Source organism: Eublepharis macularius, chromosome 8 (assembly GCF_028583425.1).
Source record: "Eublepharis macularius isolate TG4126 chromosome 8, MPM_Emac_v1.0, whole genome shotgun sequence".
NCBI classification, from domain to species: Eukaryota; Metazoa; Chordata; class Lepidosauria; order Squamata; family Eublepharidae; genus Eublepharis; species Eublepharis macularius.
This window is the reverse complement of record NC_072797.1, coordinates 100,146,934-100,174,326: the sequence shown is the minus strand read 5'-3', so window position 1 is coordinate 100,174,326 and position 27,393 is coordinate 100,146,934. Positions and strand designations below refer to the sequence as shown.

Sequence of the window (27,393 nt, the reverse complement as noted above, 5' to 3'; positions counted from 1 at the left end):
CCTGACATTCTGTGGTAAAAAACACAGAAGTCAGGGAAACTCCTAGAGCACTGCACAATGTGGCCACATCACTTCTGGGTTCCTAGCCAGAAGGGACTTATGGTGCTGTGCAATGCTTTCCTCCTCCCATCCTCTACCGGCTGTCTCTTCACCATTCCGTTAAGCACCAGTAGCGGATGGCGAAGGGGTGGCAGGGAATCCCCTGCTCCTAGTGGGCATCTGGCAACCTTAAGTAAGATCCATTGAATTCAGTGGAAAATACTTCGGTGTAAACATAGGATTGAGCGGGCTAGACTTGGGTGGGTAGAAAGGAAACTGGCCCTTGGACACTTTAAGGCTGCTGTGAGTCTTGCTACTTGGGTAAAGTTCTTGCTTTGTTACTGGGATTATTTTTATTTTCAGAATTTGAGGATGTTTTCATTGGCTTTTATTGTGTTCGCTGTATGCCTTGATAACACGTTTCTAAAGAAATAAACACTGGAGAAAATATCAAGACTGTAGGGAAATGCAGAAAAAAAATGCTTTATTTGAAAAAACAAAATTGTGAAATTTGATACAGAACATATACATGAAGTTTAAGCAGAGGTTTGAAGAGGATTTGGGCGATGTGATGGATATGAGGAGCTGGATTCTTGCCTTGTTCATGCAAAGTGGGAGCCTGCCATTTCTAAGGTTTCCCTACAGGAGCTGCAATCTGCTGCACTGCAATGCATACTATCCCTGAGGGTCCCCAGACTCTCACAAGGAAATTTTCCAATGGGGTGGGGGGTGCAGAAGACGAAGAAATGGGAAGCATCCATTCCATCAGCGGAATAGTGCTTGCAGCTCCTTGGATCCAGCCCAAGGAAATGGTGAATGTTCAAGTTCTGCTAGTAATGAGAACGTATTCCACTAAGTTAACTATTGTAATATTTATTTTAACACTGTTTTTGCACTTACGGTTTTTCAGGATGCTGAAATTATTAGCTGAAACTTCTGTACTCTTTGTAATCAGTCACTTATTTTGTAGCGAGGTCTGTTTTCCTACAGTTGCAAGCGCTTCTTCACTTAATTAGATGTTTCAGTGCACATTAAAAATTAAACACTTGCTGTCCCATGCTAGAAACATGCACGAAGATTTCCGTCCTCTGCTTTTCTTAAGGCCAGTTCACACAGGCATGTATGTAATCTGATTCCTCACTATGCAACAGTTGACTTTGCAACTTGAATCAGCTGCATGTAAAAGCATTTGAGGTGATGCAGGTTGACAGGAATATCATTTCCATGATACTTGATGGTTTGGGACTGGCTTGTTCACATTTGCAAATCATCATTTGATACTATAATTCTTAGGCAATGAATACGCAAGAGTAAAATATCTCTTAGATATTTCTCATATGTTTTCCCCTTATATTCCAACCTGGGCATTAAAAAAACCCACAGGGTTAGGTCCTCCTGACTGTTGCATTGCCTAAAGAAGCTTCTCTGGTGGGTACATGAGAGAGGGCCTTTTTGGTGGCAATCCCATGACTATGGAACAACCTCCCCAAGGAGGTACGCCTGGCTCCCTCACTTCCGATTTTAGGAGTCAGTTGAAGACGGTTTTATTTAGGACAGCATTTGACTTCTATTTATTGGCAGTCCTAAATTGTGATACTAAGTTGTGGCCTTTTGTGTATTTTTATGTATGTTTGTTTAATTTATATTGTATGATGTCTTGAGTGCCATAAAGTAGAAAGGCAGCTAATACTTTTTAAATAAATAAATAAATAAATAAAAATAGATATTTTTCCTCTAATTTCAGCTGAAAGTTAAATTATAAATCTCACCCAGTGGTCCATTGATGAGGTTGAGTTTTTTATTATCCAGAATGATGTATCTTCGAAATTAAAAAGACAGGTAACTGAGTTGGTCCATAGTGTTGTGTTATGATGATAATTGGTCTTAAAAGGTATTATATGGGTTTTGTTTTTGGATATTTCAGAAAGTGTTGTTGGTGTCATGCAGCCTGATAACACAATTTTAAATTTTAAATTTATTTTAAAGAAATAAATACTGTGGACAAAACACTGTGGCACTTTAAAGACTGACAGACCTATTGTGTCAAGCTTTTGTATACAACAATCCACTACTTCAGGTACATGAAATGTTATCAACTGGAAAATGTAGTACACTTCATGCATTCTAGTTTTAGTTCAGGAAAACTTTTGTTGTTACCAAGATATGCCTGTGTTAGTTTTCAGGTTGCCAAGACACAGAAAATAGGTGAAGCCAATTTTTGAAGAGCCTGTTAAGAAGATTCTTCCATGTATAGGGAAGTTAGTAATCAATATGTTCTGGAGAATGGAATTTTAAAAAACACTTTCTGTATGAGAAAGGTCTTTCCTTCCTTTCGCTGTCACTACGTATAATAAAAAGTGTTGTCCTCATTAACAAGGGCCATCTAGGAGCAGAAAAATGTGTTACAGGGTTATGTCCTACTTATCTTCTGTTTCCTGAGCAGAATTTGATTAAGTGAAAATTGGAATTATGTTTTCAAACCTGATACTGTATTGAGAAATTACAAAATGGTGAAAAGGTAACTGTTTTGTGACATCAGTGTTAGCCCCCTCAGTTTTTTTTAAACTTTTGAAGTGAAGCTTTTAAATATACTTTGTGTATTTACTTCATTTATACTCTGCCTTTCTCCCTAATGGAGACCCAAAGAAGCTTATACATTGTTCTCCTCTCCCCCATTTTATAGGTTAGGCTGAGCATGTGTGATTGGCCCAAAGTCACCCACTAAGCTTCCGTGGCATTTTAATCACTAGACCACACTAGCTCTTCTCCATTGAGCTGGCAATCTGGGCTCCATGGAGCCTCTTCAAGGGTTTGCCTATACTACTGCTTTCCAAAGCTCAAACTTTTTCAGAGTTGTTTCAAAACTTGTATCCATTTGTATTTAACAATAAGCAAATCCAGAATTTACGGTGGGGTCACCTGTCAACTTGACTGTCCCCAGGCTTTCTGGTATACCTTTACTGCTCACCCTACTTGCTGTTGGTGCTCTAAATCTTGGGCTTAACATTGCTTGCGCAATGTGCCATGGCTTTCTTACACAAGTGATAGGGTTATGCTGAAAGGAAATGGCTCAAGATCTGCACTGGTCTTGTCTACCAGAGTACCTACTGCAGGTCTCAGTAGGTTGTAAGTCCCACCCAGTAGCTGCATGTAGAGGAGAACAAACTCATCCCAGATTGAACCCAGCTGCTGGGACCTTGCAATAGCATAGGGTTTAAGTGGTTGGGATGCAAATCAGCACTCTGCTGGTTCAAATCCCGCTACTGCCATGAGCTTAGCAGGCAGCCTTGGGTAAGCCACTCCTCTCAGCCCCAGCTTCCCAGGGAATAATAATAATAATAATAATAATGACTTTGTTCACTGTTCTGAGCGGACACTCTATCGTCTAGAAGAGCAGTATATAAGCGCAATTGTTGCTGCTGCTGTTATCATTATCATTAATTTCCTCACTTCTTGAAGATCAAGAATGTCAACTCAGTCATTCCACTGGTTTCAAAAAGAAAAAAAAGCTCATGTTCTGGCAGTAGTTAACGATAATTAAAGTTACATTTTGTGCAATCATACACTGACTCAAATCATCCCAAGCAACAAGTTTCTTTTTATTTTTTTATTTGGACAATTTATATACATATGTACAAAAAACACCTATGCCTACTTTTTTGTTTTTTTTACAATTTCATGTGATTTACAAAACAGGACAGCAAAATAACTTAGAAAGAATACGAATACTGTACAAAAATAAAATGGATCAAACTTGTAAAGGTTGGTATTTTACAGTGTTACAGATGGTTAATCTGTAGTAAAACAGCATTTGAAGAGTATGTCCGATCTGGTGCATACTGGGCTAAGTCCATCGGCAAATGGAAAAGAGACCTGTATAGAAGTCATCAAAATTGTTCACAAAAGATGTTGTTTGTATAGCTGTAGTTTAAAGCCATGGCTTCTCCAGGAAGGTCTTTCTGAATTGAGGAGAGGAGCCGTCTTAACGTCAGCACTCTAAAGAATTTTTCAGAGTAACGTGGCAAATAGGTTCTCAGATAACTTGGTTTTCTTCTCAACACTTGAAATTGTCTCCTTCCAAATTCCCTTTTGTTAAAAATGCAGCTGATTTTACTACATTGTAAGTTTGCACATGAAATTCACTACTATCTTTTACTCCAAAAGCAACAAACTTTTCCACATTTTTTTTGTTAGTGGTTAAAAAACTGGGTAGCTTACTTTTGGAAGACTCCTAAGAAGCATGATATATATCCCAATACTAATTGTATTTATTTGGAAACAAGTTCCATTCATTTCAATGAAACTTACTTTCAAGTAAGTTTGTTGAGGCTCACAGCCAAATAAACAGGCTTCTATTTCATGACCTCCTGAACGTTCCGCCTAAATGCATATTTTCTGGGGCACAGGTAGCTAAGATACCCTTTCCATATAACATTTTCACATACATATTTGAGCCTATGTACATACTTTTTAATAAATGGGGCTGCAAACCAATGTCACTGTGGAGCTGGGGAGAATTTGCAAAGGAGGAGGTGTAGCAGTGACTAATTTGTCCCTGCCCACTTTCCCCCCTATAGCATACCCCAACTGCTTTCCTTCCTCTTGACTCTGTCCAAAGATAGGTTCAGGCAGGAAGCAATGGACTTGGAAAGGATTATGTATCCCTCATCCATAGCATCACCCCTGGACCCCCTCCCCAGTGCCACTTCGTAGTGAAGTGACATTCAGGCATCCCAGCCTCATGATGGTTGCCATTGCAAACATAGAGATCTGGTTATGCACACCCATACCTATTAAAGTAGTGGAGAGAGCAATCTCTGTTAATCTGAGGCCCAAGGCCTGGTGCGCACAATCACCCCGCTTGTGGTGTCCCAGTAGCTGCTCTCCCCTGCCACATATAGCCACCATGGTTGCTTGTAATGAATGGGTTTTCTAATAGATTTAACATTGTTGTATGGTGCTGTTGAGCACACAATATTAACGAGATTAGCAGTCTCATACAAAATTTTTCATCTCCAAGGCACACCACCAATTTAGCCTTAACAAAGCAACCGCACTAAGAAGACAACCACCCCAAGCAAGGTGGGCGTGTGCCCCTCTCTATAATGTCCAAGTATTGCAAACTCTAATGTTGATTGCTGTTTGGGGAAAATTTTATAAATGGAATAGTCCCTAAAGATAAACCTAAATAAAGATATATGCATTACCTATGGTAAGTTTTGCACATGAGAATGCAGGAACAATTCACTGGTTTTTGTTTTAAAATATACTCTGCTTACAACATTCAAGCTTGGATGCCTAAGCTGTGTGCAGAAATGCACTTTAGGGCACAGCAAAGTATTATTCCAAGCTGTTTGGTGGCATGGTTAAGGCATCCCCATTTCTACATCCCACATTATGCAAAGGAGCAATGACGCTAGCAGGGTGCCTGCACATCTTGGACTTCTCAATGGAAGGAATCACATTATAATTTGCCTGTGACATCCAGTAAAACATGATCCCACACCCATTATGGAAGTAGGCAAATACCCTAACCACTATCCTACCACATCTTTGCATCTTGTGCCTGTGTGTCCTGATTATTTGTCATGGCGGTGGCAAGTGCCTGTGATTTGTGTTGTATTTAAGGTGAAATAACAGCATTCAGCATTCAGGCTCTACGTAGCTAATACTGCACTTGTCCTACATCAGAGCAACAGTAAAAGTTTGAGCAACTGTTGGGTTTGTAGGACTCGCGTTAGAATTTATGATCTTAAAAACTGGTCTTGTATAGAAGGGGAGGACAGTTGTATCAATACTATGTTGTGAGTTGCTGGCCTACCCCACGGTCCTGACCCCTAATCAAACAAGGCAGCATTAACAGTACTGGTAAAGCAGAATACTTATTACACTAGAGCAATAGAAATAGCCAGGCTACTTATTTGTATAAGGAAGAACAAACGTCCCTACAATTTATTTTGGACACCAGAAATTAATTTTGGTTTATCATAAAACAAACGTTTCAAAAAGCTGAAACGGAGGTAGAAAGTGTGCTTGGTTTCCTGACATGTCTTCACTGAAGAAAACTCATCCCTTTTTGTTTTTGAAATCCCATAGATTGTTCAGTGCCCCTAACACCTTTATTTAGAAGCCATTCTCTTCGCATAGACAGATTTTATAATGAACCACACAAGTAAAAATGCTAGATGCATACTGAGTTCTAGTGCTGGAAGCCACGGACGATTGTAGAATACTCTACTCTCTGAGATGTTGGATTTTTTTTCTAGGAAGCAAGCTTTTCATCAGGTGAAACGAGAAGATACTGTAGTACTTCACAAGATTTGTATGTACAGATTCTTTACAAAGATGGGTTAAATTGATCCTGTTATAACCCCACTGGCTGCAATGTGATTACCTCATGGATGAATTTAGCCTTCAATAGGACATTTGCACCTCTCCTGCCTTCTCTGTGAAGGAGGAGTAAAAAATAGCAGACCAGTAGAATGATTCTGAGGGGGGAAGTCTGTAAACATAGTTCTCCACCATTACAAGAGATGGGGGAGGGAAAGTCCATGATAACAACCTTTGTAAGGTTCATGCTTCTAACATTAACAAAGATGACTACTTGGCTAGATGTAAGAGGTTTCTTCCAATGACACCTTGGCTCGTCTTTTAAAGAGCAACCTTTTGCTTTTCCAGAGATGAAATATTGCCATATCATCGAATACTTCAAGCCTGACACATGGGGTAAAGATAGCAAGGTACATAGTGGCATGCCACAACACATATTTAGACACACCTCCTGCATATTAGATTTTCATGACCTCATTTTTGTGGTTGTGTTGTTGTTGTTTTTCCCCATACTCGGTACAACAGCTGCGAGTTATGAAAAAAAGCAGAAGTCTCTTGAAAAGTACTTTTTAAAAACCAGTTTTAGTTGTCTCAATTAGCAGAGAGATTGGATTGTAGGGAGAAAAGCTTCCATAAACACACACAGTTCCCATTGGCTGTCACAGGAATCTGGCAAGTGGATGTAGAGGATGCACCTTTGAGAGAGGTCATTGTCAGGAAAAAAAACCTTTACAAAAGTGGTAGCTTATAAAGATGGTTGCTGCTGTTATGCATTCATTCCAACGAAATACAGCAGAATAAAGCACTGTTAGTGGTATTTATATAATACAGTACAGTACATGGTTTTCAGATGCAAGTGTGTGTGTGTGCGTGGGGGAGAACCTCGTCTCCAGCTCCTGCCACATTCTTCAGAATGACTTGTGGTGGTGTTCTTGTTTTGTAAATGGCAACGGAATAAGGGAGCCAAAATAAATGTGACATCGGAAGTAATCTGAGCTGATTTCTTTGTTTCTTCCCCTTTTTGCGTATTGAATTGGACTGATAGCATGTTTTCAGTGGGGAAAAGAACAGCTTATATTCAAAAGAGAGAAAAAAACTGGATTGTGTACTGAACAGGTCCTCTTCAGTATAAATGTCAGCTTCTTTTTCTTTCTTAAAATATCAATCAGCAAATATGAACAACGGATGTAATGATTTTTTTCTTAACAGTCTTGAACAGGATGGGTCATTGAGAGAAGTGAATCGTCTTCTAAAAATGTGCTATGGAGTTTTAATTGAGAAATATCTGAGTGAGTTGGAAAGTGGTTTTACTAAACTTTTTTTGTTGTTTTTGTTTGTTTTAAATACAAGCAGCATTACATTAGTCAACAAAACATGTCCATGACACAGCAATCACAAAGAGCTTGGAATCACTACTGTGGTGTCACAGGTCAAACCACCCAGTCAGACATATATACACCAGTGTTGATTCTTTAAACTACAAAAAAGTTGCATTACTTCTGCTGATCCCCACATTGCCCCCCTCCCCACTCCCACCCAGCAGCCACTGGTTTAAGACTGTTGTTTGTAGCATAGCAGGGTGGACTGGACAAAATGTTAAACTTCCAGCTACATGTGCTTTAAAAATGCAAGTAGGGGGAATTTACTGTACAGTGGCGGACATATTTGTGCTGATCAGTTATGCCTTTTGCAACAATGGTTGTCCCCCCTGCCCCAACCCTTGATTCTAGTCTGTCACTCAAAAGGAGACAGAGCTAGCCTTTTTAGATCGCTTGATCATGCTAGGATGGAACTCGGTGTGGCGACGGGCATGCTTTGTCAGGTGGTCGCTCCTCATGAACCGCTTCTCACAAAGCGGACATCGAAACTGCTTCTCACCAGTGTGGGTTCGGTAGTGCCGTGTTAGCTCATCAGAGCGGGAGAACTTTTTAAGGCAATCTGGCCATGTGCAAGGGAATGGTCGTTCACCTGTGGAAAGGTAACATCAAATGAGAGAGTTAAAAGAAACAGGAACACAACAGTCAAGGCTGGCAAATTAAATTTCATTGTTCAAACACTGGTAGAAATACTGAAATATTTTGATAGTGGGGTTCACAGATACACAATTAATGGTTTTGTGAACTACACAGCACAGTGGACTCCAGTAGAAATAGCTTTAATTAAAATCTAGTTGAGGCACAGAGGCACCTCCTAGTGTCCAAATGCAATGGAACAGGATGCTCAGAACAGATAGCCCGATTCTGGCAATAAGTACCAGAAATACTTCCTTTAGAATCCTAAGGGAAAGATTTTCCTACACACTACTAAGAAGCTGGGGATTTGAGCTTGGAACATCAGATACCAAAAGCATGTGCTTTACGACAGAGCCATCACCATTCCTATCTATACTCAGATACACAGCTTTTAATCTGTACAAAACTTTTACTAATAATTTTAACTCTGTAATTTTGTAGTATTCACTGTATGCTGGTCTTTGGCCATATAATAAATTTGATTTGATTTGATCTGTACAAAACAAATCAATCATGTTTATTAATGTTTCTAGCCCCAGCAACAACAGAGTAGTGTAGAAATTTCCCGGTGCCAAAAGATATCAAAACACTCTCATTTTTTAACCTGGCAAATTATGGAGACTGTGGACTGTGTGGTATAATAAGCAGGACATCGACATACAACCGTATCGTACAACCTATTTGTGCGCATTTAGTTGTTTTACTAAACTCTGAGAAGGAAAACCAAATGATCATACCTTATAATCTTTACAGACCCTCATTATCTGTCACTGCATTTTCAGTTTTAAGAGTATGACAAATAAGTTTATTTTTGTTGCCTTTTTAAAAAAATAGTATCCTTTTTGCATTTTTGTTATCCCCATTTCCCCCTCAAATACATATTTTAAAAATGAAGGATTGTTTCAAAGTTAATCACTAACACAAAGTGAAGACAAAACAGACCTTTATAAATGAGTTCCTTAAAATATGCTCAGAGGAGTTAGCCATGTTAGTCTGTAGCAGCAAAATAGAAAAGAGTCCAGTAGCACCTTTAAGACTAACCAACTTTACATGCATGCATCTGACGAAGAGAACTGTGGTTCTTGAAAGCTTATGCTACTGTAAAGTTGGCTAGTTTTAAAGGTGCAACTGGACTCTTTTCTATTTTAAAATATGCTATAACTTCCATTTGTATCAACTTCTGTTAAGAGCCTGAGGTCAACATATCTAAGAAAGCATGTCTCGTATTGACAGCAAAGATCCCCAAAGAAATGCACAGAATACACATTTTCATATTCACTTGCCATTGATTTCTATAGTGTTATTATTTAATCTCTCAGCCCCTATTATAAATATTTTCAGCATTTCAAAATATAGTTCACATAAGCAAAGTTGTCAGATCCAATTCTCAAGAAGATCACTTTAGACACACCCAACTGTCCAGCTGGTAGCATGCCCCAACTCTGTTTACCAGTTTAACATCATCTACCAACCTCAACACACAGGCCCCTATGGACCAGCTATGGACCATTTAGGACCTGTCATTCCAATATAACATAAGCATGCGCCAGATTGTGATTGTGTTGATAAAAAAAAAAAAGTTGAGCTGGAGGACACATCACAGAATGTCTCCTGTCAGAGGTTGCTTGGAATATAAGGATAGTTGTGCATGTATGACTGCCTCTAGGAAACCCAGACCGTCTGAGTCCTTCTATGTTCCACAGACTTTTATGGTCTCAGTGCTTACCCAAACAAATAGAGATATATTTTCTTCAGTTATGGCCAAAGATGAATGCTTTTATTGTTATGCTCAAATTGGAATGGAATGCTGGTCAGAACATCATTTACTGTAAGACCTTCAAAACATTTCACCTGGACTGTAGCCAGTGTAGTAAGCGCCAAGGATTGTGTACAAGGTCAGCTTGGTTTTCTATGAATCATCTCTACAAGCCTGTGTCAGTTTTCTTACCCTCTCCTCTTTCATGTGCACAAGCAGCTTGTAGGACGTGATTAATTATTTTTGTATGTACAAGTCTGCTAACTTGTGATCTCTCACTCACGGCATCTTAATAAAGCCAACTGTAACTGTGAGGAATAAGAATAAAAAAGATTCACATCCAAATAAATAAATAAAAATAAATCTGCCATATCTACTGCCCTGGCTGATTTCATTCAATATATTGAACTCCATCCCCCCTCCTCGCCAATTACCTTAGATATATCAACAAGACCTGATGTGATTTAGTGTGTCAAAACCTGCCACGTTAAAGCAAAATACATAATACTAATGACATAGCCATTTACTCTCAGCAAACAACCATTAGGAATAACTTTTCCTCCTACAGGCTGCCCTTAGAGAGACCAATATACACATTACTGATCTGGGAAGATGACATAACCTGCCAAATATTCATACCCACTCACTGCTTCCAATCCTTTCAAACCCACTACAGTGAGCTATATTTCAAAAGAAAATGTCAGTCTCTGGGTAGGCAGAATCAACCAACCTATACAGAAGATTGTGCCCGAAATGTCCAAACTCTGTACCAAGGCAAGATCTGCATGAAAGAATTCCAAATTCTTGTCACAGCATAAGCCATATAAATCATGTTTATTTTTCAGCCAAACTGATATTTGAACACATATAGAATTTTGGCAAGAATACAGGTAGAAAGTGAAGGCTCGTTGGTAATAAGGGCAGAGGGATCTAGCAAAGCACATAGGTTTCTTCCCTATTCTCATCAACAGAAGAAGCAGTTTTGCACATGCAAAGAGAATATCTGTACTATCTGACAGAGTGATAGGGGTGGTAAGTGCTTACTAAATAATATCTAATTGAAAGGACAGCCACTTTAACAGGAAAAAATTAATTAAACATTCATGGATATGATATGATCTGAAGTATGACCTCTTGAGTCATTTTTGTGTGTCTGAAGATATGAGAGTTATCATCCCATGTACAAGAAAACTTAGTGCAATCTTACGCAGAGTCACTCCAGTTAAAGCCTACTGAAATAAATGGATTTAGACTGGTATAGCTCTGCATACAATTGGATTGTATGGCACCTGTTAATGCATCAGATGAATTTTTGTTATAGAGTGGAGAGTGGGTTCTCAAAAACCATAACAAGGACTTTGGAAGACGCTCATTAAACCTCAGCCGGTAAGCCCACCACCACCACCACCACCACCACCACCCCCGGTCAAAACAATGAGGTGAACAATGCCCACACCTGTTTTCTTTGTAGGAGGTAGACACAAAATAAAAATGGAAAGGGTAGCTTGAGTCTGCAGCATTCCTTGAAGTTGAACCTGGTAGGGTCTGTGCCATGCCGTTTTGGGTGAAACTCAACTAAGTCTAAGAATTTGATTGCCCGTTTTTACATCATAGCTTGCAGAAAAATGTATACACAGGTGTTAAAATGGGCATCCTATGAGCTATTGGCATTCAACTTTCTACGGGTAATGCCCTGGACTCTGAGCAAGAGACATTTTTATACTTCGGCAGAATTCAGCCCAAGAATGAAGCACTAGACTATTTCCAATAGATTCAGTGTCTTGGCAATGGAAAATGGCCAACTCTTGTTGTCTTGAAAGATACCCGACTGAGATTTACACTGCTAAGGAGTGGATAGATAGAACAATATATATATGGAATAAAAGGCCAAAGTGTCAAATATTCTGAAGATCATGAAGGTTCAGGATTGATATCTTCTGGACTATAAAGAGGCAATGAAAGGACTCCAATGGTGACTACATAAATTTACCAACTTCCTTCCAGATAAAAGAAAAGAATCTATTGTGATACTTAAGAAGTGGGTTGTTATATTTGCACTCTAGAATAGCTGGAAAAACTATAGGCTGTAGGGAACTCTCAGCTTTTCAAGTGTTCTTTCTTTTATTTATAGCTAAAGAGAATACCTGAGGCAGTAACACCCTCCCCAGTATTTCTAGATTCCAGAATCTTTTGCGGCTCATCATGAGTTGTTAAGATTCTTCCACTATCCAGTGGATAGAGCTAGGAAGTGATGTCTTCCATAGCACTGGTGCCTTCCGTTCAAACCTATCATGATGGGGAACGTTTCAAGAGGGAATAGCATGAACATCTGATCCCATCCCAAATGCCTCCCCTCTCTCAACTTGCTTCTATGCCCTAATGCCACAACAATCCCATTGCTCTCTTTTCTCTGTTCTTTTCCACACTACTTGCAAAGATGCTTTCTAAAGATATTTGATAACTTAAGTCTTGTAAGCAACTAAATGTATGGAAGAGCCCATGCGCTTGTTGAATTCTCCGCCTTTGTAAACACAACTGTTAAATAAACTAGGCAGGTGTGCAAAAGCATGCAGCGAGTGTACAATCTAAAAAAAGGAGTTTGTATTTCTCTCAGGAACACATGAAGGTGCCTTATACCGAGTTAGATCATTGGTCATCAGCACTGTGTAATCTGACTAGCAGCAGCTATCCAGTAGAGGTCTTTCATATTACTTGTCACCTGAGTTTCCTTAACTGGAGATGCCAAGGACTGAGCCTGGCACCTCCTGCATGTAAAGCAGATGCTCTACCATTGAACCATGAACCCATTCCTGTTAAGTCCAGTTAAATGAGACAGTATAGGCATATATACATTTGATTTATACAAGAGTAGACAGGGTAAATACTATTGCTGAGGGCTGAAAAAGTGAGGAAATGGGAATTAATACAGAGGGCTATTAAACATATTTAACTATGATGAGTTTCATTTGAAATGGTAGAAAGAGAACTTCAAATTCAAAAGGCTATTAGTAAATGGAGAAGACAAAGTAGTTGAATGGCAGTAATATTCTGCAAATACTTTATAATATACAACAGATTGACAGAGACAGCGAGTTCAAAATATATGTGAATCTTTATTTGAAAAATAACCACACAGTACAGGTTAATTAAGAGCCCAAAATGAAGCAAATGCTAGCACACCAGCACACCTTGAGGATCCAAAAGACACATTTTGGTGAATTCATCCTCTACTCTATAGTAGTGGAAGAAATATATGAGAAGGCAACAGGCAACAAAAGAGATAAAGCAGTCCAGCAACAGCTGGCATTATTCATATCTAAGGGTTTCACTAAGGAGTGCAGAATATGACATTCATGCAGTTGGGAGGAGATAAGGCAGCTAGCTGCCTGTGCTAACTCATCTATTTTCATACATTTCCCATGGAACAGCTGCCATGGAAGCCTCGTTTGGATATCACGTTGGATAGATTCTGCAGCATTTTTGCTCTCCTCTGGCTTAAATCAGTTTTGTTTTTGTTTTTTAAAGGTTTATCTAGGTTGCATTCATGAATTTGGCATTCTGTCAGTGTTCCTGTCAAGTCTCTGTGCAGATTAAGAATGGAATTTTCTGTTTCCTTCTACTAAATGTTCTCAGGTCTTCAGCCATAAAAGCCAACCCTCCACCTCTCATTGTGACAAACACCTTTGCCTTCCCAAGCGGTATGATGGTTTTTTCTGGAATGAGAAACAGAGGCAATTAACATGATTAATAGTACAAGCAGAGCAGCAAGGATACAATGCAACAGTTTGTTTTTCCCTTAATTTAGAGCCATCTTGCGAAATGGCTTAGTAAAAAGGGGTGTGTGAAAAGTCAGTTTAATTTTTGTGGAGAAAAAAACAGAAACTGAAGACAGAAAATCAGGATGGATGAGTGAAGAAACAATCATTATATTCGAAATAAAAATTGCACATACTGGGCCCTGGAATAAATTCTTCAGAAGCCAAGAAGAAAAAAAGAACATTATTCCAAATGTGTTGGATTATAAAACTTAGCGCTACCATTATTAAGAACTTTGCAGAGATTACTCTAGAAGGCAAAGAATAGTTAAGAACATGGCTACTTTCAAGCCCCGCACTTGGTGGTTGGCCTTGGATCCACCCGCTTAACAATTTTAATAGACCAGCTAATACTCAGGTAGAATAACAGAATGAAACACCGTTACAGACAGGTGTCCTAGCAACCGGGGGTGTACTTATTGAGGAGCTTGCTGGCAATGTCATTATGACATCATTCCCGTGAGCTCAGTAGTGTCAGTGCGTTGCCAGACTATAACTTCCTGGGTCACATGGGAGTGATGTCAGCATGCTGCTGAGGTCTCCCCCAATTTACCACCATCCCCACGTCCAGTCAGCTGAGCAGTGATGGGAAGTGCCCACTGGTGGTGGGGGACAATGTAGTTTATTCCAAAGGCAATGCACAAAGCTTCAGAGAAGACCAGAAAAGGGACCAAACTTATCTGCTTGTTGCTGCTCATTATTTCCATATAATAGCCATTTTTAAAAATGCACAATACAGTAGTTCCAAACTATTATTTCTTCATATACTGCTTTTCTTACAGAGATACAAAGCAGTGAATGCAAAAGTTAAAATCAACAATACACATTTTAATTACTTTTGAAAAACTTTTTAAACCATCTTAATATTTTTATTAAAACTCCAGGCAGAAATTAAACATAAAGAGCTTTCCCCCAGAAGCGAACTCTACTTTTTGAACTTTGTTATGGTTGAGTAACTGCAGGTATATTTGGGAGCAGCTTTCAGAAGGGAACAACTGAAAAGGCCTTGGTCACCTCTCTTGTTAAGGGGATTTAGCACAGACTTTACCCCCTCCCCATCTCTTTACTGAGTCAGCTGCAGTGGGATATGGTAAGAGTGCCAGTGTGGTGTAGTGGTTAGACTAGGATCTGGGAACCAGGTTCCAATCCTCAGTCTACCATGGAAGCTTGCTGGGTTACCTTGTGCCAGCCAGCCTAAACTACATAACAGGTTTGTTGTGATCAGGGCTTTTTTTCTGGGAAAAGAGGTGGTGGAACTCAGTGGTGGAATTCAGGACCACATAATGATGTCACTTTGGGTCAGCTGGAACAAGGAGGGAGTTTTTTAAAGTTTAAATCACCCTCGGCAAAAATGGTCACATGGCCGGTGGCCCCACCCCCTGATCTCCAGACAGAGGGCAATCTAAACTCCCCTCTGTCTGGAGATCAGGGGTGGGACCACCAGCCATATGACCATTTTCAAGAGGTGCTGGAACTCTGTTCCACCGCATTCCAGCTGAAAAAAAGCCCTGGTTGTGATGATAAAATAAAGAAGGGAGAAGGGAGAATAGTGTGGTTAACTGCTTTGGGTCCCCAATAAGACCTAAATAAAAAGGGTCAGGAGGCGCACACAAGTGACGTTTACGTAGACATAATGGGTAGCCATGGGAAGGCATTTGAAGCAATATGCCCTTTCATACTCAACCCCCCCAAATTAAACCCAGAACTATATCCAGAAATGCCAAGCTACATCCCATCCCTGATGAGAGGCTAATTTACACAGTAAGGAAACAACAGGGAGTGGTTATGATGAACAACCTGAACACATTCTTTCTCCTCTAGAGTTTCCCATTCAGGGGACTTTCCAGAAGGGGCCTAAGTGCTTCTTGAACTATTGCTTAGAGCTCAGGAGAGCATGAGAGCAACTCAGACAGAATTCTTCCTTTGAAGCTTTTATGCCGAAACTGTATTTTGAACTTGCATAAGAAATTTCAGGGCGGCAAGAAAGAATGGGGAGGCAGATGAAATGCACTGGAAGATGCCCCTCTGGATTCCTGTTCCAGGCTGTAATTTTCATGTTATGAGTTAGGAGCAGGGGTACATGTTAGGAGCATGGGACTGAAAATAAAACAGTAAGTATCAGAAGGTCTTTTTAGAAAACCATGGGTCAGTCATACTTGGAATATAGTTAGGTGGATAGCTGTATTGATCTGCATTCTGCAGTAGAACCTCAGGATTTGAGTCCAGACAAAGAAGGCGGGAGCTCTGACTCTCGAAAGCTGTACACTCTGAAAATCTTGTTGGTCTCTAAAGTGCCACTGGACTCAAATACTTTGAATACAGTTTCAGGATTTTTTTGTAATGAAGCAACTGGAAAAGTATCGTTGAGCTGCAAATGGAACACATAATGGGCAACTAAACATTATCAAGATTTTGGGTCATTTAAAAATTACAAATGGTAAAGAATATCAAGAATTCGCCCCGCTCACACCACTAGAATTTGGGGTCACCCAATGATATTAATAGGCAAATTCAGGACTGACATCCCCCTCCCCCACTGTCTCCATGTTCACCAGCAGTCTAACTGGAGGTCCAGCAATCTAACTGGATTTCACCCACCTCACAGAGTGTGTGTGGTGGGGATAATAATAACATACTTCATAAACCGCTCTGGGTAGATGTTAAAATTGCCCTGAAGGGTGGTATATAAATCAAATGTTGTTGTTATTGTTATTATTTATCTGATGTGCAATTAGACATATTGCATGTGATGAGAAAAGAAAGTATACATTGAACTAACACTGCAATCCAAGTAGAGATAAGAATTCTACTGAGGATTCTGTGCAATTTTCGTGCAATTGAGCATATGGAGCTTAATAAAGAGATTGACAGCTTCCTAAAAATAGATGGGGCGGGGGGAAGAAAAAGAAGTTGAAAGCTGTCTTTCATTGTCATATTTTTTTCCTCCCTTTGACATTTCCCCCGGTGCGGGGTTTAGTGAAAATTCTAGAGCATTTGGATGGGACAAGACTGCTCTGGCTACTTATGCAGTAGGGGGGGCGGGAAGCTTAGAATGAACTCTGCTGGAGCTACCAGCTAGTGGAGGCAAACAAGACAGGGCTACTGTGAGAGGCCTTCCCTGGAATCTCTGGTTAGCAACTCTTGGAAACAGAATACTCCATTTGATGGGCCCCTGAGCTGGTGTTCCTGCTTATATTGGACCAGTCCCACTAAAATTGGTTAATTACTTCAAAATAAATGGTTTTGAGAATGAGGACTTCAAGCAGCATTTACACGGCATCTGGATTTTAAAAATGTATCTGCTTAGTTTACCTACACAAACTACAGAGGGGAAAGGCATGCTTCAGATTACACTAGATTTTTACAGACAATGTGAGAGTTGGTCTGAATATTATAGAGAGCCAAGATGTAACATATCGTTAGAAAAACATGAGTTCCAGGAAAAATGCAGCTATCTTTACCTCAAGAAGACTTTCATCTATCCCATAACTTGATGGATAGATGAAGAATGTTCCCACAGTCCCTAATCCAATGCTCACAGAACAATACAAACAAGACAATCCAACATACCTTGCATTCCTTTTTGGCTCCAAAGACCTCTGGAATTTGTGTCATTCTTGCTTTCTTCCAAGAGAGATTAGGGTCTTGATAAGGTCGGTCATCCTCCAGGCACACATCTACTCTTCTGCATTAGTGCTAAGCTTTGTGGTGCTTCTCACCTCCGTCTTGATGCGTGGTCATTTTAGCAATGTATATCTCAGAACCATCCAGAAGCTGTTAAGTCTTCAGGGATGGCCAACTCAAATCAATTCTTCTTGTTGTTGTTCCAGAATGGCTGGTGTTACCATGGGGCTTTTGTACTACGGCTGCGTGTTTTTCCATTCATCTCCTGGCATTTCTTATCCAAAGCAAATGATTATGGGCTGGGCAACACAGTCTGAATGCCCAGTTCCAAAGACTTGATCTCCAAATCTAGAATTCCACTGTCATTGAATCCAGATGTTCACAAGCATCTGGATACTTCATTCAAGCCAGCTGGCAGCAGGCCTACAAAGCATTCTTTTCCTTCTTATACGTGATCAAAAAATCAGCTGGCCAAAACGCACACATGCAGTGGCTGCAAAGATTCTGATGCCAACAAGAAAGAAAATGCATTCAGACCTAAGGTATGTGAAGTTCTATTAGTACTGGCACGTTGTCTACTAGATACTAAAACATGCCTAAATAATAGAGATTAGGCTAGAAAGGCTATTATATGTAGGAAAGAACAAAAAGGAGTCCTGTGTTACTTTAAAACAAGCTATGTTAATCTTTAAGCTATCATGAGGCACTCTTGTTTTTGCTGCAACACTCACACAGCTAAGAACCAGTCTGGTGTAGCAGTTAAAAGCGACAGGACTAACCGGGTTTGATTCCCCACTCCTCCACTTGAAGCCAGCCACAGCTCCCTCAGCCCCATCTACTACACAGGGTGTTTGTTGCGGGGAGAGGAAGGTGATTGTAAGCTGCTCTGAGACTCCTTTAGGTAGGAAAGGGTGGGGTATAAAACCAGCTCTTCTTCTACTGCCTTACTGGACATTCAATGTAGTTGACAACTGATTAGGAATGCCAGCTCTTGGCTGGCAATCTCTAGGAGCTAGGTTGCCAGGATGAGACTAGAAATCAGCAAGAGACTCGCCTCTAGAAGTGGGGTCTCATTATGTCACTGGAGACACTTTGGCATTAGCCAAAACTTCATGGTTTAACCATAGAGTTTTGACTCACTACTAGAGTATCACCATACTGATGTCAGTTCTTGTTGTGCCAGAAGTGAGGCCAGCGCGCTGGGGATGCTGGCATCCATCCCTCATTCCCCCCCACCTAGGGTTGGCAGGTCCATCTAGCCTCCCGCCGGGAGCATTGGGACCTGGCACATGGGACCTCTTCACACACTTGCAAAGTGCATGCATGCTCTGGTGGTGGCATAATGAAGTCATTTCCAGAAGTGATGTCACCACCTTGGGTGTGTGCCGCCATCACTTCCATAAGTGGCACTGTTGCGCCAGCCATGGGAGCGCTCCCATGGCTCTGATTCAGCCAGTTTGGGGCCCAAATTGGCTTCAAACAGAGCATGTGGATGCTCCCACTGCTAGTGCAAGATCAATTACGGAAGTGACATCGCCACGCCGAGTGGAAGCGCATGCACGGTGCGCACTCCTGAGGCGCCAGTCAATGGTGGGCAAGCTCCGGGAGTTTGTGCCCCTTCAATCAGGCAATCAGTGGACAAGGGGGCAAATCCTCGGGAGTTTGCCTGCCACCAGCGGGCACCTGGGAACCCTACCCCCACCCCAATTGAGTGGTGGCAACAAAGGCCTACTAGGGGCAGAGTTCTCTTGCTCCAGTGGGCATATGACAATCCTACTGGCAGCATGGGAGGAGGGGAGGTGGCTTCTTGGAAGTCATTTCCTGTTTTGAAACATGAAATAACATCATGACAATTTAGGAATGTCAAAAAAAACCCACTGAAATTCCTAGAGCATCATGGCATCACTTCCTGTTCTAAAATGAGAAGTGACTTCCATGTCTCCCTCCCCCACCACAATTTCATCTTGCTGCTCCATTGAGAAAGGGCAGGGGACAGGGAGCATCACAGAATAGTCCCAGTTGTGGCAACTCTATGACCAATTAGTTTTTTAGACAAGTTTTGAGAAGTACAGCTTTTAGCTTCATGGTTCATGATTCCTATGCTTGAGGGCAAAGGTAATTTGTGTCAATGTATAATACAGCAGATCTCTGTAGACAAGCACAAGGGGCAAGAATCCAAAGCTATCCAAACTGCTCCAGCATATACATGACAAATGGGCAAAATATCTCTCTGTTCCTACAGGATTGTTTTGTTGTGGCACAATTGAATCTTGAGATATATGCAAGCAGCCAGGAATTCTCCACACTGAGATTCTATTATGAGAAAAGTTGTATTGTTATACTCGCTATGCTTTACATGATTTTAGCTATTTCAAACTTGCTTCTTTGTTTTATTTACAGAATTTAGAAAATTGGATTAAAGTCCGCCCCCCCCCCGACTGAGGCAGGAGACATTACCTGGGCCCAGACAATATACAGCAGTAATACTTTACCTCTCACGGAAGCCAAATAGTCTGACATGTTAGAGAAAGGGCTCTTTTCCTATTGGAGAGTCCAGACATTGGGATCTCAACTTGGTTTCTTGATCCAAGAAGGGAAGCATTGACTTCATGGGAATATTATACTGTTTTCAAGGGTGAATTCACTTGCCCAAAGAGATACTGTCATTTTTAAGCAGCACACATAAGTATTGTTTAGAACATAAAAGCAACATATGTTTTTCTATGCTAAGTGCAACAGGGTGCAATAATTTATTCATACTGGCATTTTCAATATGTCCATTACTGGCAACAAGAATTACTAGTCTTGGTATGAAAGGATCAAACGGATGAATAAGTAACTCTCTGCTGCTCATTCCTTTCTCCTTAAATGTGAATCTTCCTTTTTTATTGTTTGACTGAAACATTTAGTTGCTCTCACATCAGATGAAAACAAAGTGGGCATCAAGAAACAATGGTTGCGAGAACTTCATCAAAACTAGTCCATTCTCATTCTAGCCTTGCTTTTCCATGAAATTTTACATATATTAGTTGCTGTATAACTTACTCTAAATGAGTACAGGCTAAGACATGCATTCGGAATGGAGAATGAAGGGATCCTTGAAAAGAACAATTATTGCCTTCAACTCAGACTAGTCGTATTCACCAAAGTTACTGCTGACTAAAGCCATGATCCTCCCATTCAGACATTGTATTTTCATTCTGCTGAGTATATAATTGTGGGTGGTTGGGAATTATGTGGGGAAATAAAATGCATTGTGTAAAACCTTTCTTAGGCATACAATCAGACCATAAGGTAACTTGTACCTTGTTATTCTCTGCTGCAGAGGATTCTTCAAGGAAAAAATAATTTTTATAATTTATACTAAAACCCCCAAACTCACATGGATACCACCAAGAGGCATACACTATCCCCATCATATAAACGATTACTTTCTATTTCTTTTACATAAAAAGTCATTCTTCCTGCATGTAGCTAGCCAGATACTAACTTCTTATTTGTGAACCATGAAAAGAGCTTCATCCTACTGGAATTCTTACCTCAGATGCAGGGCTTTTTTTCCAGGGGGAACGCAGGGGAACGGAGTTCTGGAACCTCTTGAAAATGGTCACATGGCTGGTGGCCCTTCCCCCTAATCTCCAGACAGAGGGGAGTTTAGATTGCCCTCCGCGCCAACTCCCCTCTGTCTGGAGATCAGGGGGCGGGGCCACCAGCCATGTGAGCATTTTCTCCAAGGGCAACCCACTGAGTTCCACCACCTCTTTCCCCAGAAAAAAGCCCTGCTCAGATGTATAGAACAACATACTTTCATGCTGCAATGAAATTTCTACTGAAATAAATACTTTCAGCCTAATTTTCAACAGCATAAATTGGAACCTCCATAGTTCTGGACAAAGGCTTTGCAAAAAATTCCCCTGCAACATCAATGGGTCTTTCCCTACTAAGGCAAGAGAGGCACTGCACCAACTTAGTCTAAGCCAGAGGAACATTTCATCACAGTAGCAAGCCCTGTGGCTGGAGATGGTTTGGTCCTTACAGCTCCGGGCACCAGCTCTTTGCAAACATCAAGATGCCCATCTGCAGTCTTTAACCAGTTCAGTCCAGCAAAGCACGTGACAAACTGTGTCACTACAATAGAGGATGAATTGGTGCCATGACAAAATCCTGAAAATTTTCTTCGGAACAAATCTGAGAGAATCTGATAAACATTAAAAACGTAAGACCAGGAGGTGGCTAAGGGTACATGGAGAATAGGAAGGACTGCACTGGGGAAAAAACATACATGAAATTAGTCCAGAAGAGATCTGTTATGTTAAGTATACCTGAAACCTTGAAAATACAAGAGGAAGAAATGTGGTTTAAAAAAAATGAAGAAAACATTTAATCCAGCTCTCATATCTGATGGAGGAGTGGATCTACTCAGGAAATACCACAGTGTAGCTGTGGAATGCAAAATGAATGGAATGGGAACCATGGGTTTTAAATCTGGAAAGCAAACTTTAGCACTACTGTGAAGTTCTGTTATTTGCTGAGGACACAGACTTTTTTCAGTGACATTTTGCATCTTGACCTATAGACTGTTTGAACTGAAGACTATATATGGCTTCCTCGGTGTTACCACTGTGTGAGATTTTTACTACAGTGGTATTTAAATCTGGTTGACACTAAAGTATGTTGTGATTTATCAGCCAAGGGTTCAACTGGCTTAAGAAATATTCAACTACTAGGAGCTCTAATCAAATTATAAAGCTGCTTACTCTAAATGAGCAGGGATATAAAATAATTTTAAAACCAAACAGAAAATATGGTTTGTGTTAATTTCTACCCTGAATACTCTTCCAGCTGGTAAAAGATAGGCCGATCATTTCCCTTGCACAAGGCCTCAGCAAACAGTTGCTAGAACGATGAACCGTTATCTGTAGAATATGAGCCAGTGGCTCATTCCACAATATGCAGATCTTCAAACTAACTGAATTGCTTCTTTTCCATTTTGTTAGGTTATGCTTAGGGTTGCCAACTCTGGAGATTTCGGGATTGATCCCAGGGAGGGGAGTGGCCTATACAAGTTCACCCTCCGAAGCAGTCGTTTTCTCCAAGGCAACTGTTGCGTGGGGATCACTTGTAATTCCAGGACATCTCCAGCCCCCACCTGGAGTCTGGCAACCCTAGTTATACTACTAAATAAAACTTCAGTCCATCTGAATTGATGACTTTTGGGAAAACTCTTACTTGGTAAAAATACATTTATACCTACCTGTTACTTTCTCATGTTTGATGCTCATAGATATTACTGTTCACTTTTTAATCGAGAAGGGAAGCCAATGTGGCATTCTCAGCAACGGACTTCTCGTTATGGTACTTCTAACATTGCAAGGAAGCTGGCTATAGCTTCCCTACTCCTTTCCTTCCTCACTCTTTATTCTAGTGACAGGAATTACTGCTGAGTGACTTACAACACTTCTTTTCCGGTTCATCTTCCCTCCTGCACTTCATATGACGCCAGCACTGCGAGCAAAAAAACAGGACTGGGACTTGCTGCCAAGTATCCTCCCACTGTAGCCAAAACAAGGCCACTGGGAAAGGCACTTCAGGGGAAGGTCAACCAAAATCCACACTTTGCCACACCCTCCTAGTGAGGGAGGTGCAGTTTAGTGTACAGATCTGATTTTTTTGCAGCAGCACTACCCTCTTGTGTTGGCTCCCTGTGTGAAGACCTCTTCCTGTTTCAGCTGAATCAAAAGGAAAAAAACACAGTTGCCTAAAAAAGAAAAGCAAATACTGAGCAATATCAGTTTCTCCTTTCCTGGCCCTTGTGCTATGACTCCAGCTTACACACGCAGAGCTTTAAGAGAGTTACGCAAGTAGGTATACGCCATGCAGCACTTTTTAAATTAAAAAAAGCTTGCAGCCTAAATCATGACAATAGTTTGTAAGAATCTGAGTTGCTAGAGCAGTCACATTTTCATATTACTAGATAGCTTTCTGCCAAATAGCTCTGTCCTCCAACTCACAAGGGCTGGGTGAGGGCATCCTGCTTTATGGAAAAATAGGGTTCTGGATCCAAATAAAGTAAATGTTGCAATTCTGGAAAAATTCATACCAGTAGAAAAGGAAAGCTGTTTACTGTGCAGTGTGGACTGAGATGATATTGAAAATCCTTGTTGCATCATGCCCGCACTAAGAAGTCTATCTCTAGAAACGGAGGAGGATTACAAGTACAACCATTCCATGGTGGACCTTTTTCTTTACAGAGACAGCCAAGGAAAGCACCAGTTAAATGTAAGATTCATCCCATGTTGCCCCTCATATATGACCAAGAAAATACCAAGGAAAATATAGGCACATGCTCTCTCAGTACATGACTACCAATATATAACCATCACATTAATCATCAACAGGCACATTAAGGTAATAAAGTGTGCTGAATGCCATACATAAAAATAAGCAGCTTTTCTCATAAAGCTGCAAGACACTTTGCTGGAAAATGAAGAGGTCCTTAACCATTGAGTCTTCCACAAAAGGCCTCCTTCAACAGCCACACGCAGTAGCAATCTGCTTTCACCTTTAAGCATATTCACCAAATTCTAGGGATGCATCACCAATGACTGCAATGAAGTACCAGACATGCTCAGTTGTGGTGAATGTGACCTTTCACAAGTGGCTGGGTTTTAAACTAGGAATCAACAACAGGCATTCCCTTAAACGGAAGCATCAGCTTATTCAAGGCAGACTCAACATCAGCTTCTAAAACCAGAAGAATAAGATTGCTGGGCAACGTGTCATAACACCAATGGCTAGAATTAAGCTGGTCATTATTTTATCAACGGCCAAATGAAAAACTCTGAAAAGGGGCAGGCATTTGGTTTTTCTCATTATAGACGTATAACTACAGTATTATATTGTCAAGTGAATGTTCAGCATAAATAAATGGGCAACTTTGCTAAGGTGAGAGTTTCACCATATCTTGCCTTCCTTAGCCTTTCTTACTCTCCAAATAATTTATTCCAGTTACTAGACAATTTACATTATTCCAACTCCTTTGGACGTTGCGAGCGTCCACGTGTTTCTTCATGAGAATTTGGAAAATATGTCATTAGTCCATGACCACCGAGACCAGGCCACGCCCAGTGATGTTTATGGGACCAAGATCTGCCCCTGAGGTGAACCCAAATACAGCTGTGAAATATTACTTTCGGAAGCAGCTAAAGAGAGGCATAGTAAGCACTCTACCTTCTGGTTTATCCAACTAGAAGGCCAGGCAACAATCTATGAAGTTCTGGACTGTTTTGGTAAAGAAAAAAAGAGCCACCACGAAATCCTGCTCAGAAGATGGCAACCTCTAAATGGCTTTAATGCATGCACAACCTTAAGCAGGTTTTCCCCTTCAGTTCCTTCCAGCCTGAAAGAAGCATTATTTTTTTGAGCGAAACAGCTCCTCTACTGGCCCGATCTTCTCAGGGTAAGCAGCACACCTCAGTGATATACAGATGCATGAGAGGCAAACAGGCTTCAGCAGCATGACGAGCCAGCCAAACCCCCTCCGCTCTCCTCTCCAGGCACACTCTGGACGTGCCACTCGCACCAACACCCTGTGCCCAAATGCAGCCCCTCTGTCCTAACGGCTGCTTAGAAGCGCCGGCGGGAGGGCTCGGATACAGCCGCGGGAGGCGGGAAGCGAGAAAGGCTAAAATAACCACAGCATCTCTCCGAAGGGTTCAAACCAGGACAACTCGCTGAGGGGATAGAAGGGAGACCGCCAGCCCTCGGCCCGCCGTTCGCCTGGGAGCCCCTGCAGGCATTGCTGAGAGCCGGCCTGGCGCTCTGGCAGGCTCGCCCGCTGGGTCACCGCCTGCTCCGCGATCGCGTGAGCCCCGCCGGCGCCCGCCCTGCCCCCGCCCCGCCCCGCCCCCTGGGAAAGCGAGCCCACAGCTAACCTGTATGCACTCTGTAATGGGCTTTGAGATGGGATGATTTGCCATAGACTTTGCCACATCCACTGTAGGGGCATTTGTGTCTCTTTTCGGTGGCCAGTTTCCCCTTGGGCGGCACTCCGCTGCGCAGGAGCGAGAGGGGGTCGGGCCCGCCGCCAGCCTCCTGCCCCTCCGCCGGGCTGTGGGAAGGGCTCGACCCAGACTCGGTGGTCACGTCGCTATCGGAACCCGCATCCTCGTCGGGGCTTTCCACGCTGTCGCTGCAGATGGAGGGGGCGGGGAGGGGTCTGTATTTGTTCAGGTCCAACAAGCTTTTGGCAATGGTCACCAACGTGCAATAATCCTTCCAGGCGTCCCTGGGGTCGTTCATTTCCTTGGTCACGACTCCCGTCGCTGCTTCCTCCTCCTCTTCCTCGGGCATCTTCAGCAGCTCGGCTTCGCGGGTCGCGTCTTGCTGTGCCACGGCGCGGTTGGAAATGGACACCAGGCACTGGGCAGCCACGAAGTCCATGTAAGCCACTGCCGACATCCTGCGGGCGACGATCAGCCACCGTTCCCGGCGAACGAGCGAGGAGAGCCCAATTGCGAAAACTTGCTCGCTGCCTGCCTGGAGTCGCCCTCGCCCTCTCGGAGGGGTGGGTGGGTGGGTAGGTGGGGGTGTTGCAATCAGCAGGCTGCCTTCAGGCTGCGGAGCACGGGGGCAGGCGGGGTGGGGTACCTCGGCAAGCCAGGCAAGGGATCCACACTCCGGCGGCTGAGCCCTTTACATAACCGCGACCATCCGTGACCCTCCCCCGAGAGGGAGAAACGCACCGCGCCTACCTCTTGACCTCGGCCGGCGCCGTTTCCTCGCGCCCCCTTCCCCCAGACGCCGGCAAACTCCGGCTTTTCATGCGCTCCCAGCACGCTGTACGGCGGCGGGTGTAAGGCTCGCTTCAGAAGACAGGGTCACAGGCGGTGGTTTCAAGTAATTCACGTAGCACCAAGGGGGGCTTCCCTCGTCTGTCCCCTCCAGCCCGCAGCAAAAGAAAAAAGAAAAATACAAAATCAAGCCCAGGAGGACCTCGGTCGATCGCGCTGCCGCCTTTCGGGCGCCCTTCCTCAGGCTTCCCGGCGCTTCCAGCCGCTCATAAGGCGCGGCGGCGTGGCACCCTCAGCCCAAGCCCGAGGTCTACCGGGAGACACTTTTGCCCGCTGCCTGCCTCGCTCCCCCCTCGCCGACAGCGCCTCGCTCTTCCGGCACAGTCTTGCTCAGGACCAGTTTCGCAGAAGCCCATCACGCAAAGGTTCCAGCGAGCCCACCCCAACACCCCCAATTGGTCAACCGGGAGAGTGATTCAACTCTGTTTACCTTCTCCCCCTTCCACTCAGAAGGGCCTTTTTGCATGGGAGGTGTGTCTATCAAGCGCAGGCTCGGCCAATCCTGCCGCTCCCTCCCGATGCCTCGTGCTACTCCCGGAGTCTCGCCGCCCCTATTTAAAAGGGCAACTCGAGCAGGCTGAAGAAGGCGCGCCAGCAGCGCCCTGGCGGGGGAAGTTACGGACTAGTCGCGATTTGGCGTTTCGCTGGCTTACGAGGGCGCAGCGCACTGCTCCGGAGCGCAGAGGGTCATTGCATTGCTCTCCCGCGCAGTCCCTGACCCTCCCGGACGACCTTTCGCCATTTCTGGTCGCCAGGACACGAAGTTTGCCGAGTGGTAGAGATCGGGTTAAATGCCTCACTAGAAGCACTTACAGTCCCAGCAACCAGCGAGCCAATCGAAAGTGATGGGGCTGATGTCACTTACATTGGCTCCGCCAATCACAAATACATTCCGAGCGGTTCTCACTTGTAAACCTAGAGAGCTAAGGAGACTAGATGGAATGGAGAGCTTGGGGGAGTAAAAT

The 27,393-nt window shown here is 42.5% G+C and overlaps 1 protein-coding gene across 3 annotated transcripts; it reads right to left on the bottom strand.

The window, feature by feature from the left end:
• Window positions 1-3,617: 3,617 nt before the first annotated feature.
• On the bottom strand, window positions 3,618-26,854 carry KLF9 (KLF transcription factor 9). 3 transcript variants are annotated; one of them, XM_054987483.1, is made up of 2 exons: window positions 25,511-26,852; window positions 3,618-8,337 (listed from the first exon to the last, which is right to left on the bottom strand). In XM_054987483.1, exons 1-2 carry the CDS (start codon window positions 26,034-26,036, stop codon window positions 8,108-8,110), a joined length of 756 nt encoding a protein of 251 aa, XP_054843458.1. In that variant the 5' UTR covers window positions 26,037-26,852; the 3' UTR covers window positions 3,618-8,107. The 3 variants fall into 3 exon arrangements, 2 of the variants coding, with proteins under 2 accessions (XP_054843458.1, XP_054843460.1); XM_054987485.1 differs by lacking the exon at window positions 3,618-8,337 and adding an exon at window positions 13,231-13,850 and having other exon boundaries at window positions 25,511-26,854; XR_008597562.1 differs by lacking the exons at window positions 3,618-8,337; window positions 25,511-26,852 and adding exons at window positions 13,731-13,850; window positions 17,523-21,199.
• Between the last annotated feature and the right edge of the window lie 539 nt (window positions 26,855-27,393).